Raw genomic sequence first — 18,224 nt, forward strand, 5'->3', positions numbered from 1 at the left:
AATTAGCCGGGCATGGTGTCACATGCCTGTAGTCCCAGCTACTCGGGAGGCTGAGGCAGTAGGATCACTTGAGCCCAGGAGTTTAAGGTTGCTGTGAGCTAAGCTGACACCACGGCACTCTAGCCCAGGCAACAGAGTGAGACTCTGTCTCAAAAAAAAAAACGAGAAATCTAAGAGTTGAATGTTTGAATGTTTAAGTCTGATCAAGTCCTAATGGGGCCAGAAGTTTACTAGAATACAAAAAGCAAAACAAAATTAAAGCAAACAAAAACAAAACAACCAAATCCACATCCAAATCTTGGATTTTAAGTTGTACTTGGGTGTTTTCTTCTAATTTTTCTACTTTCGGAAACAAGTAAGAATTTTGGAATGCATAGGAAGGGCAGGATACTTTCTGCAAGTAAAAGGTCTTTGTTGTTTTTTGTCTTGTTTCAAATGGAGGCAGATTTTTTCCCATCAAAATTAGGAAAGAATTGTCTAGTAATGTGCTACTTTTAAAGTATTGGTTTCCGATATTCTGGATTGTGGCAGTTTTAGGGACAGCTACTAGTACATTGAGTGTCCTTGGGCTGTAAAATGAGTTGTTGCAAATTTGTGACTGATCTGAGCAGTGCACTTATTTGCCGTTTTAGTAAATTGTCACAGTGATAAAAGGTAGTACTTTTTGGACTCAGGATTTTAGAGGTAGCAGAAAAGCAAATTTAGGTTTCACATTATTTTGGGGATAGGAAAGAGGTTCTGGGGCTCCTAGTTGACTGAAACATTAAGAGTTGTTTCAGTTAGTGGTTTTCAACTCTATCAGACTCACACCCTCTTACAGTAGATATTTTGTGGCACTTCCTTGGCTATCCTGAAATGAAATTCATAGATAAGTTAACCGTCTTCACATGTAGCTTTTTAAAAGTTGGCATAATGCCCCAGCTGTAATAAAGGAGAAAGACAGGACACTAATTTATATCATTTAAATGCATATTTAGGTTCTACTATACCAAAGGGAAGTAATAAATTAGTGATATGTTTGCAAATGTATGTAGTTTGGCTGTGAATGTGACAGCTACACTGCAGACTGATAAAGGTATGTTGTAGTGGTTACTTAAATGGTATTTTTATGTGACTTTCTGTAATTAAAGACTTTTAGTAAAGTTCCTAACAAGACAAAGTACAGCCTTTTCTTCATTCATATGGGAGTTACATTTTTGGAAGATTGATTATACATTAAAATGGTAAAAACATATTTTGTGTTTATGTGTAAAATGGAGTTAGATTCTAGGCTCAGGTAATTCTGAATGGGTTTTTTGCTTACATGATTGGATAGTGGAAAGTTATGGGATGTGTGCCCGTTGTCCCAGTTCATCTAACATCTTTAGTCCTTGCCCACTAGATATCAGTCGCACCTGTCGTCACTGTGACAGCCAAAGTCACTTCCCCAGATTTACACAATGTATTCTAAGGAGTAGTTCTGCCCCTGTTTAGAGCTGCTGAGAGCATGGGACTTTCTGAGTGATGTGTGTATCTTAAGTGTACCCTCCCTTTCTCTTCTTCCAGGAGGGGACAGTATAGTTACAGTATAAAGACTTGGAAATAAAATGTGCTGTTCAATATTTTCCCCATACTGTGTATAACCCTCTAATATACTATATCATTTATTTATTATGTTTATTGTTTTTCATCTTTCTCCCCTTGCCAAACTATAAACTCTGCAAGGGTGGGCTTTTTGTTTGTTCATTGCATAGAATAGTGCTTGCATAGCTGTTTAAATATTTATTGACTGTATTAAAAAATACAACTTCAGCATTATTTTGTATTCCCATCTATATACTATTTCATCATAATACTAAATTGCATTTTATTTCTCAAACACACTTGTTGCCTCATATGTTGTGCTTTCTGCCTAGAGTCCTTATTTTTTTCCCTCCCTTTTTCACCTGGCAAATTAATACTAGGTTTTCACAGTAATCATCCCCACTGCTTAGACATTACCTTTCATCTGGCTCCTAACTTCAGTTAATTGTGTCTTCAACTTTCTTCTTACTTTGTGTTCACTTTTATGGTTAAACTTAATGGCTTGTTACAAGTTACACTTGTAATTTATTTGCTTAAATGTGTTTCCTTTCTGGGCTACAAACCCCTGAGGGTAAGAGATTCTATTCGCAACACCTAGTATAATACCTGGTAAATTTAATGATACAAGTTGAATTTCACCCTGAAATGAATTTAAAACTGAATCTTAGTAGAGTTCAAACATACTATTTTTGTGTGTATATTTGATCTTTCCCCAAGCCAGGATTTTCTCTTACCATGCTGAATTATGAACAATTTTATCTTGAAGTTCCCAGTGGTTTGTGTACTAATTGCTGTATTAAATTCTGATTAGCAATAACTGATTTAAACATTTATTTCTTATGGGGGAGTCAGAATACCCCATTGGGAATTGTAATACTATTTTAATTTTTAAAGAGCACATGAATTAAATGAGAAAATAGATATGAAAATGCTTTGTAAACTGTAACATACTAAACAAGTGTATTCTTGCTAAGTCTTTAGCTTTGTCTGAGAGTAAGCTGCTGTCAGGTGAGGACAATGATCTTTGAATAATTGGGCTCACTCTTGAATGTGAATAACTGAAAGGGGCATTAGTTCACTTGTTAAGGCAGTTATCATCTTTCTGCAAGAATAGAATTCTCCTGAAATCATTATTTGTAGGGTGCTTTTACAGTTTACAAGGGGCTTTTCTGTATATTATCTCATTTGAGCCACACTTTGAGCTATGTGATAACATTACCATTTTATAATTGAAGAAACAGTCTCAAAATGTTATTTTTGCCCAAAGTTACATAGCTAGTAAGTGGTAAAACTAGGACTCAAACCCAAGTCTTCAAATGCCAAATCCTTTGTTCTTTCTACTACACAGTGCCTGTGTATGTTAGAAATAAAGACCATTGTATTTTAATGAAATATACACAGGGCAGAGCTTTATTGGAAAGTTCGGTGTTTCTTACTAGCCTTTAACCTTTCATTCTTCATTGTCTAGTAAACTTACAGTTTCACTCTAAAACTTGAGTCAAACACTTACTTCTCCTAATTTTTAAGTTAAATCGTATTCATGACAAGTTTGGGACTTAGCAGTTTGTCATCCAAAACCCTTCCTGAAGTAGTTCTTTTCAAAAAGAAGTGGCTTAAATTCACCCTAGTTCAGAGAAGCAATTAGTTTGCCTTTTCAGGACATCTGACCACTATTCTGAGCTATCTATAAGTTTTTCCCTTTCTGCTAATGGCATTAAAAAAAAGAGAGAGAGAAAAAAAAGTTTTTCCTCATTTCTTTTGTACTACTAAAAATGAATAGAAGGTAGGGTAAATTTACAATTCAATTTGTCCCCAATACTCTTGGGTTATGCATAATATTCTGTGACGATAATTAATAATGCTTTCTTACACTCTTAAACTTATCCTGGTTTGGATGATAAATGTACATAAATTTAAAGGCCTATACATTTTCTATTTCTGTGTAACAAATTGCCCCCACATTTACCTGCTTAAAACAGCCATTTATTATCTCTTAGTTTCTGTAGGTTAGGAATTCAGGTGTGGTTTAGCCAGTGCCTCTGGCCCAAGGTCTCTTTTGAAATTACAGTTGTCCTGTCAGCAGGAGCTGCAGTCTCACCTGAAGGGTCAGTTCAGGGATAATCCAATTCCAAGCTCACTCATGTAGTTTTTGGCAGGATTTAGGCCCATGCCATGTGGGCCTCTCCATAGGGCAACTCACAACCTGGCAACTAGCTTCTTCTATCAGAGAGAGAGAGGAGGGTTTGTAGGTGGTTACTCTGAAATTTCTTTTCTTTTCTTTTCTTTTTTTTTTTTTTTTTAAGGCAAACATGAGGTGAAATTTACTGAGGGGGAGCAAAATAGGATTATAGAGCAAAATCAAGATAAAGGTTTACAGAGCAAGATACATATGTCACAGATGACTGTATTCATGCCCTTGTAGCAAAAGAGCTGAAATTTCTGAAATGGCATCTCGTCGTCTTTGCATTTGTTGGAGCCAAATCACTAAGTCCAGTCCTCACTCAAGGGAAGGGGATTGTACAAGGGCATGGAGGAGGTAGGGATTATTGAGGGCCATCTTAGAGGCTGCCTGTCACAGATGGTTACCTTAATAAAAGGAAAATTGCTTCCCCTTAATATTTCACAATGGAATGTAATTTATTACTTGTTGCTGTTTTTGTTTTCCTCAAAGAAGAAATTTGCTTCAGACTTCTCTTCCCCTCTTCCTTTTTTTTTTTTGTTAAGCCATCAGCACCTGTGTAGCACACACAGGAGAATCAACTTCTTGGAGTTAACTCTGATTCACAAATTCGATGTCTACAAATTTTCTGCTAAAGGGATCCATGTACATTTTCAAATGAAAAATTAACAAGTTTTTATTAATAACATATACATTTGTGGTGGCTTTATTGCAGTTTTGAATGTGTAAAATGAGTTCAGAGCTAGGTTCTGAGGGCTTGCAAGCTCATTTGTTTGAAGCCCTATGCCAGAAGACAGAGTTCATAGGCCTGACCCTGGCTAGCTTTGCTCTCCATGAGCACAGACTGTACCTTGAGTTTTAGCTGGCTGCTTGACACATCGACTCTGTTGGTTGGGAGGATGGAGTAATCACCACATATACAAATCCTACCAGCTACTGGAAGTTACAGAAAGTAACTCAAAAGGGCATTGGTGTTTTGAAGTGAGAACGAAGCCACATTTTGAAAGGACAGAACATCAGAAACCCTCCTAACCTCCTTGCCTCCATGGGCAGGAGGGATAAAGGAACCCCAGTGCTTCTCTGGAGTAAACAAAGAGTGCCCAGATTTAAAAAAAAAAAAAAAAAAAAAATTCCCACAGGCTGTCCCCAGCATCTGTACTGTTATTGTCAAGAATGAGGAAGGGCCCCAAAATTCGTTTACCTGCCCCCAACACTCAGAGCCTCACCTCTACTCTTTGCCTTGGAGCCATCAGGATTAAGCTCTTCATCTCTGTTTACATTAACTATAAGAAGCCTGGGACTCTAGGATCGTTCCTCCTGCCCACATAGCTGTCTGTTTACTTTTCTATCTGGATCCCTGTCTGTCTTCTGTTTCTTTCACTGGACTTCCTATATCCTCTCCTCTGAGCATTTTCTTCAGCTTTTTGTTAAGAATGAAACTGGACTTTTCACCTGATAATGCTTTTTCCCCTGCCTTCTCCTGTGGTCTTCTCAGCTAGTGGCTGTTTTTCCTCTTACATTCCTTGTATCATTTGGCCTAAAGGTGGGAAGAGAGGCCCTCCTTGCTCCTCATTGGTGTTTTCACACCCCTCTCTTTCCCTTTTCTCTAAAAACTTCAGCTTTGAATCTCATCAGACTCTACCTTGTTGTAATCATCTACAGACCCCTTGATCATTCCCTCATTTCCTCCTAGTTGTGATCACTCTTTCTAGTACTACTCCTGTGATAATTTATGAGAGTTCCATTATTTACATAAACAGTTTTCTAAAAGTCTAGACTTCTGCAATGATCATATCCTCCATCCTGCCTTGAGGTACTTGCTTCAATGTTCATTTCCTAGACCTTGACCTTACCAATGACTAAAATCCCTTTATGATCACAATATCAAGCATCCTGGTCACTGCCTTCTCTCCTCCCAACCCTACTACTACTACCCCAGTGTCAATAATCCTTCAGTCCCTTTGTTACCTACAGTCTATTAATTCTACCACTTTTTCACTAGCCTTCATTATAATCATACCCTTGTATATACCTTCAACTCAGTTGACTCCTTCCTCTACCTTTGTCATCCTTGCCTTGTAAAATTTCAGTTAAATCCAGCTCTCTTCTTCATGCCTGTCTGCTTCTGTGCATTTAAATGTAGCTGGAGAAGAAAACAGCCATGCTGACTGGTTTCACTTTAAATTTATAATCATGAACCTCAGGAGGATCCTTAGTGTTCCCTGGCAGTCCTGGTACATTTTCCTGGCCATTCAGTGTCTTATTCCTTCCCCTCTTTCTTCAAACCACTCACATTTCTTCCCCCATTTTTACTTTAAAAAAATAGAAGTAATCTGAAGAGGACTTTCATAAGCTCTTACCGCCATATCCACCTAATTAATTTCCTCTGGTTATTGTACTTCCAATGTTCTACTTGATCAGTAAATCCCATTCTTTTCAATTGTTCATGAACATTGTTTCAGAATTTCTTCCCCTCACACACCATTAATTTTTCTTTTCCATTAAAAAATTTCTATCAGTGAATAAGCATATTCTAATTTATTCCATCTTAAAAAATGGAATCTCTCCTGACTCTACTTCTCCCTCTAGCTACTACCCTGTTTCTTCACTCCCCTGTACAATGAAACTCCTTGAAAGAGTTGTCTCTACTTACTTTCTCTAGTTCCTCTTCGCCCATTCTCTCTTAAATCCTCTCTAAGCAGGCTTTGGTCCCACTATACTACTGTTGTCAAGATCACTGGTGACCTCCCTGTCCCTAAATCCAATGGTCAGGTCTAAGTCATCATTTTATGCTACAGACCATGGATTTGACATAGTTGATTATTCCCTTTATGAAATATTCTCTGATTTGACTTCCAAGATTTCTTCCCACCACACTGGCTTCTTATCTGAGTGCTCCAGAGCATAGTCTTTAGGTCTTGCTCTATCCATGGTCACTTCCTTAGTGAACTTATCCCATTTAATGCCAACAATGCCCTGATTTGTATCTCCAGCCCACAACTTTTTCCTAAACTCTAGGCTATCCTATCCACTTGCAGCTTGACATCCTCATTTGGATGTCTAATAGGATTATCAATCCTAAAATGTCCAAAACTGAACTTTTTTCTTTTTTTGAGACAGGGTCTTGCTCTGTTGCCCAGGCTGGAGTGCAGTGGTATCATCATAGCTCACTGCAACCTCAAACTCCTGGGCTTAAGTGATCCTCCTGTCCCAGCCTTCCAGGTAGCTGGGATTACAGGCCCATGCCACCATGCCTGGCTAATCTTTTCTATTTTTTATAGAGATGGGGTCTCACTGTGTTGTTCACTGTATTGTTCTTGAACTGCTGTCCTCAAGTTATCCTCCCACCTCAGCCTCCCAAAGTGCTAGGATTACAGGAATGAGCTACCATGCCTGGCCTCAAAACTGATCTTTTGATTTTCCCACTCAAACCTGCAGCTCCTACAATCTTCCTCATCTCATTAACTGGCAACTTAATCTTTCTAGGTGCTCTGGTAAAAACCCTAAGTGTTACCATTGGTTCCTCCTTTCTCTTATACCCTGCATCTAGTCTAACAATATATCCAATTTGACAGTTGTTTTTAAGTTCTCTATTTATCTGGAATCTTACGTCCACAATATTTGCCCTACTCTAGGCTACCATCGTCTTTGAAATAATAGCTTTTCTGATGATTGAAATAACCCTCTACCTAGTCTCCCTACTATTGTCCTGTAAACGCCCCCCTTCCACACATTTGTCTGTTCCTAATTGCAACCAGAGTGGTCCTTTAAAAACATAAATCAGATCATGTCTCTATTTTCCCAAAACCCTCTAAATGGCTTTCCAACTCACACAGTCGAAAAAGTGGACTCATATATCCAAGTAGTTCTAAACCATTCTTAAAAGTTTTTAAATAACTGAATCTAGTATTGGTTTCTTAATTTTAATTAATTAAAGTTAAAAAGCAAGCAAACAAGATTCAGTTCCTAGCCACATTTCAAATGTCATATGAGGCTACTGGCTATCAGATAGTGCAGTTCTTTACCATCTGGCCCCTGTTCTCTGACCTCATCTCCTACTGCTTTCTCCTTTGCTCATTCTGCTCCAGCTATAAAAGACTCCTGTTCTTTGATGATGGCAGACAATTCCCATTATAGACTCTCTGCATTTGCTGTTTTCTTTGCCTAAAAAGCTCTGCCTCCAAATAGGTGCATAACTTGTTCCTTTGCCTTTTTCAAGTCTTTGCTCACATGTCTCCTTTTTAGAGTGCTTTCCTTGACCAACCTATTTAATATCTGTACCAATTGATTGCCCTCTCTCCCTAGCTCTTAAATTTTGAAGCTGGCTTCTCAAAAAAGCTGGAAGGGGAAGAGTGACCTGATCTACAAGGGAAAGCAGTGAAATGTGAGAATTGTCCCACACAGACAGACAAATGAATATGTTAGGCAAAAGTACAGAGTAAAATAAAGTTGAATAAGTGACTATATCCCCTGAGCTTGCTTGCTACTAGGCAGCTTAGATCTGTGGTCCCCAATCCATGATCTGTGGACTGGTGGGGAACTGCGCCACAGAGCTCCACTGCCTCCCTCACCCCTCGTCCATGGGAAAATGTGTTCCATGAAACTGGTCCCTGGTGCCAAAAAGGTTGGGGACCACTGGCTTAAATAATCATTTTTTGTTTACATGGCAACCAGTCACAGATTGTAAACTCCTTAAGTGCAAGGCTCTGCCTTAGTGTCCTCTTATACCTTTTTGGCACCTAGCATAGAACTTTAACCAAAAGGCAGTCTGAAATCTCTAATTATGGGCCACCTGTTGGTTAGCCTTTTGTGTTTTACATTCTGTGGCTGCCTCTCTATCCTCTGTTCTTTTTCAGTGCCAGCAACTGGTATACTTGCTGATGGTTTACATGTATTGGCTTCACATGCCTATGACTACGATTGTGATATTGACTCATTCTTTCCTTGTCCATTTTAGTGTACTTTTATCTATTTTCCAAACCCAACTTCTCTAAGATCAGTCCCTGGATAGGAGGGACTCTAAGGGTCTGATTTGCTCAAAAGAACTTACTCTGTTAGAATGCCAGGAAAACATATGTACTCAAATGGAGTGGTAAAACTTACTGTTTGTATTACAGAAATGCTTTTTCCAGTTTTACCCTAGCTTTTGCTCTTGATATATTGTTTCTTGATATATTTGTAGAGTTATTTGTGTCCTTACTTAACATTTGATGATCTGACAAATAGGTAAAGATCATAAGAAGCTTCATTTGTAAACCAAGGGATTGGGCAGATAATTATTGAATCCTTCCAACTCTGTGATTCCATTATTTTGAGGAAAACGGACCCCAGTAGCAGGTGCTTTAATGGTACCGTGGTGGGCATAAGAGTTTTCATTATTTTTGCTTATTTGTTGCCACTGTTCTTTATAAATGGAGTGCATACTAAAGACAGGTATTTGAGTTGCCTACGAGTATATTTTTGTAGCAAGTTGAGAATATGAAAATATACTGTGAGTTTGGTTAACTATATTATCAGGAAACTGGAGTTTGTGTAGTTCTCCAGAATTATTTTTGATGACTCAGAAGTTTAAGCTGGCATTATATCACGGCAACGAACTCTTTTACTGATTTGGGGTTCTGAGTAAACTAGAAAAGTTGTTTCTTCTTCCCTATAATAATTTGTTGTCAATGGGTGACAGTAAATAAGGGTAATCCAGCGGGGGACAAAACTCCTTTTCCTCTGGTTCTTAAATATATATTGTTTTAAATAATGTTAGGTATTGAAAATTAAATATAAAAAAGTATTACCCCTAAGTATTACAGGCCCATGCCACCATGCCTGGCTAATCTTTTCTATTTTTTATAGAGATGGGGTCTCGCTCTTGCCCAGGCTGGGCTCGAACTCCTGAGCTCAAACGATCCACCAGCCTCGGCCTCCCAGAGTGCTAGGATTACAGGCGTGAGCCACTGCTCCCGGCCTTCTCACTTTGCTCTTTATACCCTGTGTACTTCTATCCATCCTTATCCAATTCAGACTACGCAGCTCTGTTGCACGTACAAATCACCCTAATTCTTAATTGCGTTCCTCCACAGAAAGTGTGACACCTCCTTTATTTTAGTTTTTATTTTTTTCTTATTTCTGCTCCCTAGCAGTTAAACTCTTCTATACCAGTCTAAAGGTGGTCCTTTTATACCTAGACTGCCCCTTATAGACTGTTCCATGAAGTCCTCACCCCTTTCCTTAGTTGAGAGCCAGATTTTCTCCTCTTTAGTGTGTACTAAACAGAAGAAACATTCCTATCTATCTTTTATACATGTGTGACATCCAGCAGCAGTTAATGAAGAAACTTAGCTTGCTTCTTAACACATATACGCAGTTCTGTTGGTGAAACTTGGCGGGGCTCACTACCAAGGACCTACTGACCAGTTAAGTTGTTAAGAAGTATTGTATGTATTCTTTCTTCTGTATCTTACTGTTTATTGTCTTGTCACAAGCTTTTCTCAGACTGATTTTATACAGTATTTACAAAAATATACTTAATATTTTTCCCATTGATTCTAACTTTTAAATGAACAAAGTTATTATGTGCTTTGTAGTTATGTTGATTTTCCAAATTCTTCTGCCAGTTTTAAGGCATTGCAAAATTTGTAGTATCTCATGGACTTTCTTACTTTTGAAATTGGGTGTTCTTAGAAAAATACTGATCTTTGGCATCTTGAAATGAACATGTGGTTTCCAATTATTTTGATATCTGAAAGAGAAAAATCACCTGATTAAGTGTCCCATATCGTAAAGAGGCAAAAATAAGCATTTTATAGAAATTTTAATGCATTTACCTTAAGTTAGATTATATAGCTAATCTAATCTAACATTTTTGATGTTGTAGGTGATACTGTGATTTGTGATTTGCATGGCTTCAGATGTCGTAATTTTTCCCCCCACTTTCTAGGAAGTAACAGCTAGCAGTCGCCACTATGTTGACAGGCTATTTGACCCTGATCCCCAGAAAGTTCTACAAGGTGTCATGTAAGTAGTATGCATTTAAGAGTCTATCAAAAAGTCTTGTTTGTTTTCACACTTTAATCTGCCAAAGATTATAATTTTGAAAATGTAGGATTATAACTTTTTCCTTTCATTTGGCTTCTTTTTGGAAAGACTACTTGACATTCATGGCTTTTAATATTTTACTGTAAAGAATTGTCTTTTGGATAGTTGTTATCTGACACAGTTAGCTTCATTTTTTTGTAGAATACTTGTTTTACATTTAAAAAATTTTTCCTTTGCAGAATGCTTTTGCTACCATAATATTCACAAAAGCAAGAGAATAAAATTGATGATATTTTATAAGTGAAAAGCAGTGGGATAATAGGTCAGTAGGGTTTTTTGGTTTTGTTTTGTACTGTTTTTGGTTAACTCATTAACTGTCACCAAGGTTTGAGTCTCCTGTTGACGTTTTAAATATCAGAATTTAGAAAGTGGTCATTAGAAAATTTAAATAAACTCTCGATAACCAAAATGTCCTTCTTTCCTGTAAAATTTCCTCATTTTTAACGAGAAGAGACATGAGAGGAAGCATAAACTGATTATGCTTTTAAAAAATTAAGCAGGATGAATAGTATAAGATTTCAAGTGACTGAAAGATGAATTTCCTCTCCTTTTGAGTTTGGGATTATCATACTCCTAACACGTTAGTCCTAAGGAAGAAGTTACAGTCTAAGGCTCCTTAGGATCCACCTAACATGGAGGATCCACCAGCCTAAACTATGTCCAAGGGAGAAAGGACACACAAAAGGGTCAAGATGAGATATAATATATTTGGGGTAGCAGTGAGGGCACAAATAAGTGAGTCCTTTTCTTCTTCTCCTACCCCCTTAGTGTTATCAGCCAAGTACTACCTTAACTCTTGCTCAACCCTAGGAGGCTTTGTTTATACCAGTTTCTTCAGACACTTCCTTCCCCCTAAGCATTCTAGGAGGAATGTCTTGGAGGTGGTGTGAATTTATAAGGAGTGCTGAGGTAAAAGTGGTTTAAGGCTGCTCAGCTGTTCAGTTGAGCTGGAAGGGAAAATGAGGAGCTGGTCAGGACCCACTGGAGATACTTGACACTTACCTTCACATCTTCTCAGTTTATAGAAACAATAGGATACAATATTTCTTTTTTTCTCATTATGTTAACTTTGCCTTTGTCCCCTTAATTAAAGACTTTAACTCCCTTTTACCCTAGTTTATTACCAGGGAAAGTGTTATTAAATCCATTTGTTAAATAAATCAGTTTGGGTTGTACCAAACACATACAACTGAGTTGAGGGGTGAGTTTAATTTAATACTCTTCCTTAGACAGGCATATTCTCCCCACACAGCCAGACAGCTTTGTATGTAGATAATTCTAATGATCACTTAAGAGTGCTCAATAAGTAATTTAGTTGAAAATATTAGACTCATTAAGTGTTCAGTAAATGATATTAGAAAATGATGTTATCATTATTATTACTGCTACTATGGTTATTTAGGAGAAAGCTAAATTTACGAACCTAGGATTCTGTGTGATAGACTTGTATCTTGAGTTGTATCTGATATAAGTAGCTGATTCAAGTGTTACCTGTCACTTTGAGAAATTTTTCACTTACCAAAAAACAGCATAGCTTCTCAAATGTTGATAGAATATCAAGCAATAAAAGAACATTGGGAAAGATTGAATTATAACAAAGCAGCTAAAGTGTAGTTTGATAGCCTTAGTGCCTCTTGAAAAATTATCAAGTCTCAGACATAATTAGCTGTTACCTAGACAAAGAAAGGTTGTTTATGTGAAGGGATGGTAGAGTAGAAAGAGCATAAGCTTTGAAGTTGGACAGCAGTGGGTTGAATTCCTGGTTCTGACATTTCCTAGGGGGGGCCCCTTCCTAGCTGTGTGAGTGGGCAAGTTACTTAATTTCCTTGAGCCTCAATTTCATCATCTGTAAAGAGAGAATAATACTACCCATCTTGCCAGTTTATTGTGAGAATTAAGTCAGAATTATAAAATTCAAAGCCTGATATATTGTAGATACCCACCAACTGGCATTTAAGTGGTTGGTTGTTATTAGCCTCAAAACAACTCCGAAAGTAAGGTGATTCTCTTCAAAGAAGAGAAAGGAAAACTCAGATTAAAAAAAACAAGCAGATTAAACAGTTTAAACTGAAGGAGAAGAGGGAGGTGCCTAGGATTCTTGACTCCAACAAGAGATTGCAAGTGATACCTTATTCTGATAAATATTATTGCTACTTACAATACTAAAATCTGTTTATAGTTTGAAAGGAACAGATCACCCAATATTTTTTCACTTTAGGTTAGAGTAGAGCTGACCTTATGGAGATACATGTAGTGTGATTTGATAAAGCTTCCTTTTTTCCAAATAGGGTATTTATTCTTTTTGACTTAATTCTTGAACTTTATCACTTTCTGAAAATTAATCGTACATGGTCAAGAGAATGAAAAGTGAATTTAGTTTTAGCATTTTATCTATTTGTAAGTAATTTTGTTTAATACAATATTGATAGAAGAAAAAGGGGACCAAACTCATATTTAGGAAAAGAGAGTTGACCAATTCTTTCCTTTGTGTACACATTACACAGTCACAGAGAGACCATTACTAGACCAAAATAGGTAGGTGGCCACAGAGTGTAAACAACCAAAAGTAGCCTACTAATTTCGGGGAAGGAAAAGACAGAGGCTGAAATAACTTTAAGTAAAAAATATTTAATTGGAGGGACATAAAAGAATTGACAAGATTTACAGCTTTGGGTACAAGCCAACTACAATTTTATCATTTTTCTAGCTACATTAAATCTGATTTTTCTCAATAAAGATTGTGAATATATGTCAGATTTAGTCTGAGCTGTTTGGGAAGCTGAGGCAGGAGGATCACTTGAGGCCAGGAGGTTGAGTCTAGCCTAGGCAACATAGCAAGACCCCGTAATAGATGTTAATAGATTGAGAACATATATAACATACTAGCAGAAAAAAAAAATCAAAGAAATTATAAGTGAATAATGAGTTTTCATCATATTTATAACTATGATTTTATAAGTTGTTTACCATGTTGCTTTATTCTGGCTACCTCAAATATTCAGCTGAGTTAGAGCTATAGCTCTACCTGTAAAAATAGGGAACTTATTTGTAGATAACTCACATCACAAGGGACCATTTTACCTAGTGAGTAAGTATGCCCCTGTTGAAAAATGTTAAGCATCAAAACTGCTTGATTTTCAGTTCTTGAAGAATGAGGAGTTATCTAGAGATAACATTTTTGTTCGTAGTGCAATATTTAGCATAAACTTGAATGATCCTATTGTATCAAAGATTTGAATACAAAATCAGATCTTTTTCTCCAAAAGAGCAAAATTTTATGTGCATAACTGAATAGAAGATTATTAGGTGTGGAGTAAGATATGAACAGAGAGAGGAGGGAGGTCGCTGTGTAGGTCATAAACTAGCCTTTGCAACTACAACAGAGAGATAAAATACCCTGCATTACAAATTCTGAGCTTCCTCTGTTGTGGAGATGTGAGTGTGACTTAAAGAAACAATTGCGTGGCCGGGCGCAGTGGCTCACGTCTGTAATCCTAGCACTCTGTGAGGCCGAGGCGGGCGGATCCTTTGAGCTCAGGAGTTCAAGACCAGCCTGAGCAAGAGCGAGACCCCGTCTCTACTAAAAAAAATAGAAAGAAATTATCTGGACAACTAAAAATATATATAGAAAAAATTAGCCGGGCATGGTGGCGCATGCCTGTAGTCCCAGCTACTTGGGAGGCTGAGGCAGGAGGATCACTTGAGCCCAGGAGTTTGAGGTTGCTGTGAGCTAGGCTGAAGCCACAGCACTCTAGCCCGGGCAACAGAGTGAGACTCTGTCTCAAAAAAAAAATAAAATAAAATAATTGCAGGACATTTTTTGGTGAAGTTATCATGGTATTGGTTCAGCTATATTAAATCTCATAGTTGAAAAATAACTGTTCAGCTGTTTTTGTAGATCATGAAGCTACCTCAGCATTGTGTGTGTGTGTGTGTGTGTTTTATAACGTATCTAAATTAGAGCCCGTGGTCTGTTTTTTACATTAGTGATTCTCAATGTAAAGATCAGCAGATAACCTTATGCGGTCCTATGTTGATATCGTTACATTGAAAGGCAGAAAATGATTTAAACAAAAGTGGCTGGCTTTGTAGTTTCAAAGTTGGATAGAATTGGAAAGCTAGACTAGACTTCTGATGAATTCAGTCACGCAGTTGTGGATGCTGTAGAATAGAATTCTATGCTTTCACCAAGAATTCATTTCTAAAGTTTCTTTTCAAGTATTTTAATGTATTGATGACATGAGTTTATTTTGATAATAATTATTTAATTTTCTGGTTTCAGGAAATTATGTATCTGATTTCAGTAGAAATAGGCAGGTCCCATTTTCTTGCATGAGCTAAAGATATGAGTTCTCATAAAATAAAACTTTAGGTTTTTAAGAAGTTTTAAGTTAAAGGGTTAAGTTTTAGGATAATTCAAAAGAAATATCCTTAAAAAGAAATATCTGTTTAAAAAATATTTAATCGTTTTTAAAAATGTTATGGGAAAACATATACAAAGATGACTTTAATACCAAATATAATGAAGTGATCTGACTCTTAACTTAAAACTGTGTATTCCGAAACAGAATTCAGAGAATATGGTTAAAAGGGAGGGCAGAATTATCCAGAAATTATTAAATCAAAGTGACATAGTGTTTACCTGCAGACGAACTGTTTATATATGTATGTGTATGTGATATTAACTTTGAACATCAAAAATACTTGTGTATTTGTATGCATATATATATCTTTTCATATGTATAAACTACCTAAGTATATGCTGCCATATTGTATAATATTCTAACATTTTTTATGTTCTTTGGAAAGATTACATATATAAAAAAATTAGTATGCTACAAAAATATTTTGGCATTTATTATTAATACATTCATTACATTGTACTCTTTATCATTTTTGGAGAATGTAAGGTGATTTGTAGTCATATATTGATAAAACAAAAAGTTAAACATAATAAATATCTAATTTCTGAGCCAGTGTTTAATTTTCAAAATTACGTATTCACTTGTTGTTAAGGAACCATAAGATGCTGTGGAAAGAAGATTAAATATTTGCAGCAAATTTTTCATGATTTATGCAAATCAGAACTGTATCTGAAACTACATATTTTCCAAAAATCCACGTCACAGAGTAATTTGTTTATAAGACTGAACTAAATTACTGCCAATTCTCAGTTCTTTTCAATTTATACATATAGTTGATATCCAGTAAATGCCTAAGTTGACTTGAGCTGAAATTCACTATAAATTTCTCAAGTGCCTCCTTAATCAAAGCCTTATGTTAAAAACAACTTCAGTTTGAATAACAGATCATCATTATGGCAATAGTAACTTTAATTGGAGTGTGAATATTCCTCATTCCCTAACCATACTTGATAACCAAAAGCTTATTTCATTTGGATATTTGGATACTTTATGTTCTCCAAAAACATTATGATAATTATAGGGACAGAGCAGTATGTTTGTAATTTTCAAAGTCCAAATAATTTTATAAGTTGTTTACCATGTTGCTTTATTCTAGCTACCCCAAATATGTGTTTTTTCCCTTATTTTACATGTGAATGTCTTATGAACAGTGAATTTTCATAAGTAGGTCATACTTTATACTCAGATTGTAGTTTCAGTATCCATTGTACTTTTTGGCTACTTCACAATAATTAGGCTAAAAATGAATATAGAACATTCCAAACAAGAGCTGTTTCAGGTAAGTGAAAAGTAATACTGGTTCAAAATGAAAAATGATACACAGTTATGTGCTATATACCAATATTTCAGTCAAAGACCTCATATGTCACAGTGGTCCCTTAGATTAGAATACTGTATTTCTACTGTACCTTTTCTATGTTTAGGTACACAAATCCTTACCATTCTGTTATAGCTGCCTACAGTATTCAGTACAGTAACATGCTGTACAAGTTTGTAGCCAGGGAGCAACAGGCTATACAGCCTAGGTGTATCGTAGGCTTATATACATTCTGTGATGATTGCACGTCAAAATCACCTAAGGATGCATCTCTCTCAGAACATACCCTTGTTGTTAAGTGAAGCGTGTCTATAACTGATCTTCAGCTTGGGGCTCCAGCTTTTAATACTTTTAAAGATAATTTTTTAGATGATATTAGGTTTTCAGTTAAAATTCATGCTATTTTTGACTGTTTAAGAATAACTGCACTCATACTTGATTGACAGAAACTGTTTCTCTAGCAGATCTAGATCCCAATTCTTTTTTTACTTTTCCTGTTAATATTATGTTAATAGAAATGTTTAGTGTTTACTTTCTCTCTTGGTTTTGATCACCCTCATAATGCTCTAATTTAGACATATGTTGTGGTAGGCACTGTACATGTTTTACTGTTTGAGCCTTTTTTTTATCTACCATATGAAATTACTCTGTTTCAAAGCAAAGAAAGTAAGTGAAGTAGAAAGTTTAACCTCTATATAAAAGTTGGTACTTCTTAAGTCCATTTATTAGTGTGCAAATTTAAGATTCTAGCTAGATTTTAGCTTAAAATGTTCTTTGACAAATGCATGTTTGACTTCTGTTCTTCAGTCCCCAAAGAATGGGATATTCCCAAGGCTTACTTTTTACCCTTTCTACCTGGATATTCTTATCTCACCTCAAAGATAATTCGTTCTGTCTAAAGTCAAGATAGATCCTTGTCTTGCTAAGGGATTTCTCCTCCAAATGTTTTCTGTACCTAGGTGCCCAGACATGAAGTAGTTACTCAAGACATGTCACATATCACATTTCCTGTACCTGTTGAATAAATCATCTTGTTAAGTGCTTCCTCAAAATGTCCTTTGTATTAATGATTCCTATGGCTGCTACCCTAATCAGTCTCACATAGCCAGATACCTGGGAGGACTGATTAATTCCTTCAACAAACATTTATTGAGTGTCTTCCTAGTGCCAGGTATTACGCTAGTATGGGGGTATATAAGGATGAATAATGTCATTGCTCTGGAGGATCCAAAAGTCTAATAAAGGTGTCAGATAACTAAAGAGACAATCTGCTATAATTTGATTAGTCAGTATTATGATAATGATAAGCATAGGGGTCTTGCGACCATTAAGTGGGGGACATCAGCCACTTTGTTGTCCCTCTTGATTCTAGTATTATCAGCTTTCCAATCCATTCCACGTTCAGTGCTATCTTTCTTAGTAACTGCTTCCTTTGTGTTCCTTCTGTGATCAAAACCATAATTGTTCCTTAATCTATCCCCCTTTCGTTTATCTCTTCTATCATTTTTTTTAACTTTATGTTCCATGCCACCCTAAAGTGTACCTTTTTTTCAATCAAGGCTCCTTTTATTGCCCCAAAAACATGCCACTTTCATTTCCAGTATGGTCTTCTATGGATGGCTTTTCCTTTTGTCCTCTCCATCCACATTTC

General features: G+C 36.4%; 1 protein-coding gene across 5 annotated transcripts in view; it reads left to right on the plus strand.

Moving 5' to 3' along the window:
- Nucleotides 1-18,224, plus strand: part of ARMC8 (armadillo repeat containing 8) — a 104,056-nt gene that overhangs the window by 10,254 nt on the left and 75,578 nt on the right. For 4 of the 5 annotated variants that reach the window (XM_012664300.1, XM_012664320.1, XM_012664309.1 and 1 more), the window contains one exon: nucleotides 10,674-10,750. The exons of the other annotated variant lie outside the window; for it this stretch is intronic. In XM_012664300.1, coding sequence (XP_012519754.1) covers nucleotides 10,674-10,750 — 77 coding nt within the window. The remainder of the gene's footprint in view (nucleotides 1-10,673; nucleotides 10,751-18,224) is intronic. 5 annotated transcript variants of the gene reach the window in all.

The sequence above is a fragment of the Propithecus coquereli genome, unplaced genomic scaffold (assembly GCF_000956105.1).
Source record: "Propithecus coquereli isolate 6110/MARCELLA unplaced genomic scaffold, Pcoq_1.0 Scaffold12, whole genome shotgun sequence".
NCBI lineage: Eukaryota > Metazoa > Chordata > Mammalia > Primates > Indriidae > Propithecus > Propithecus coquereli.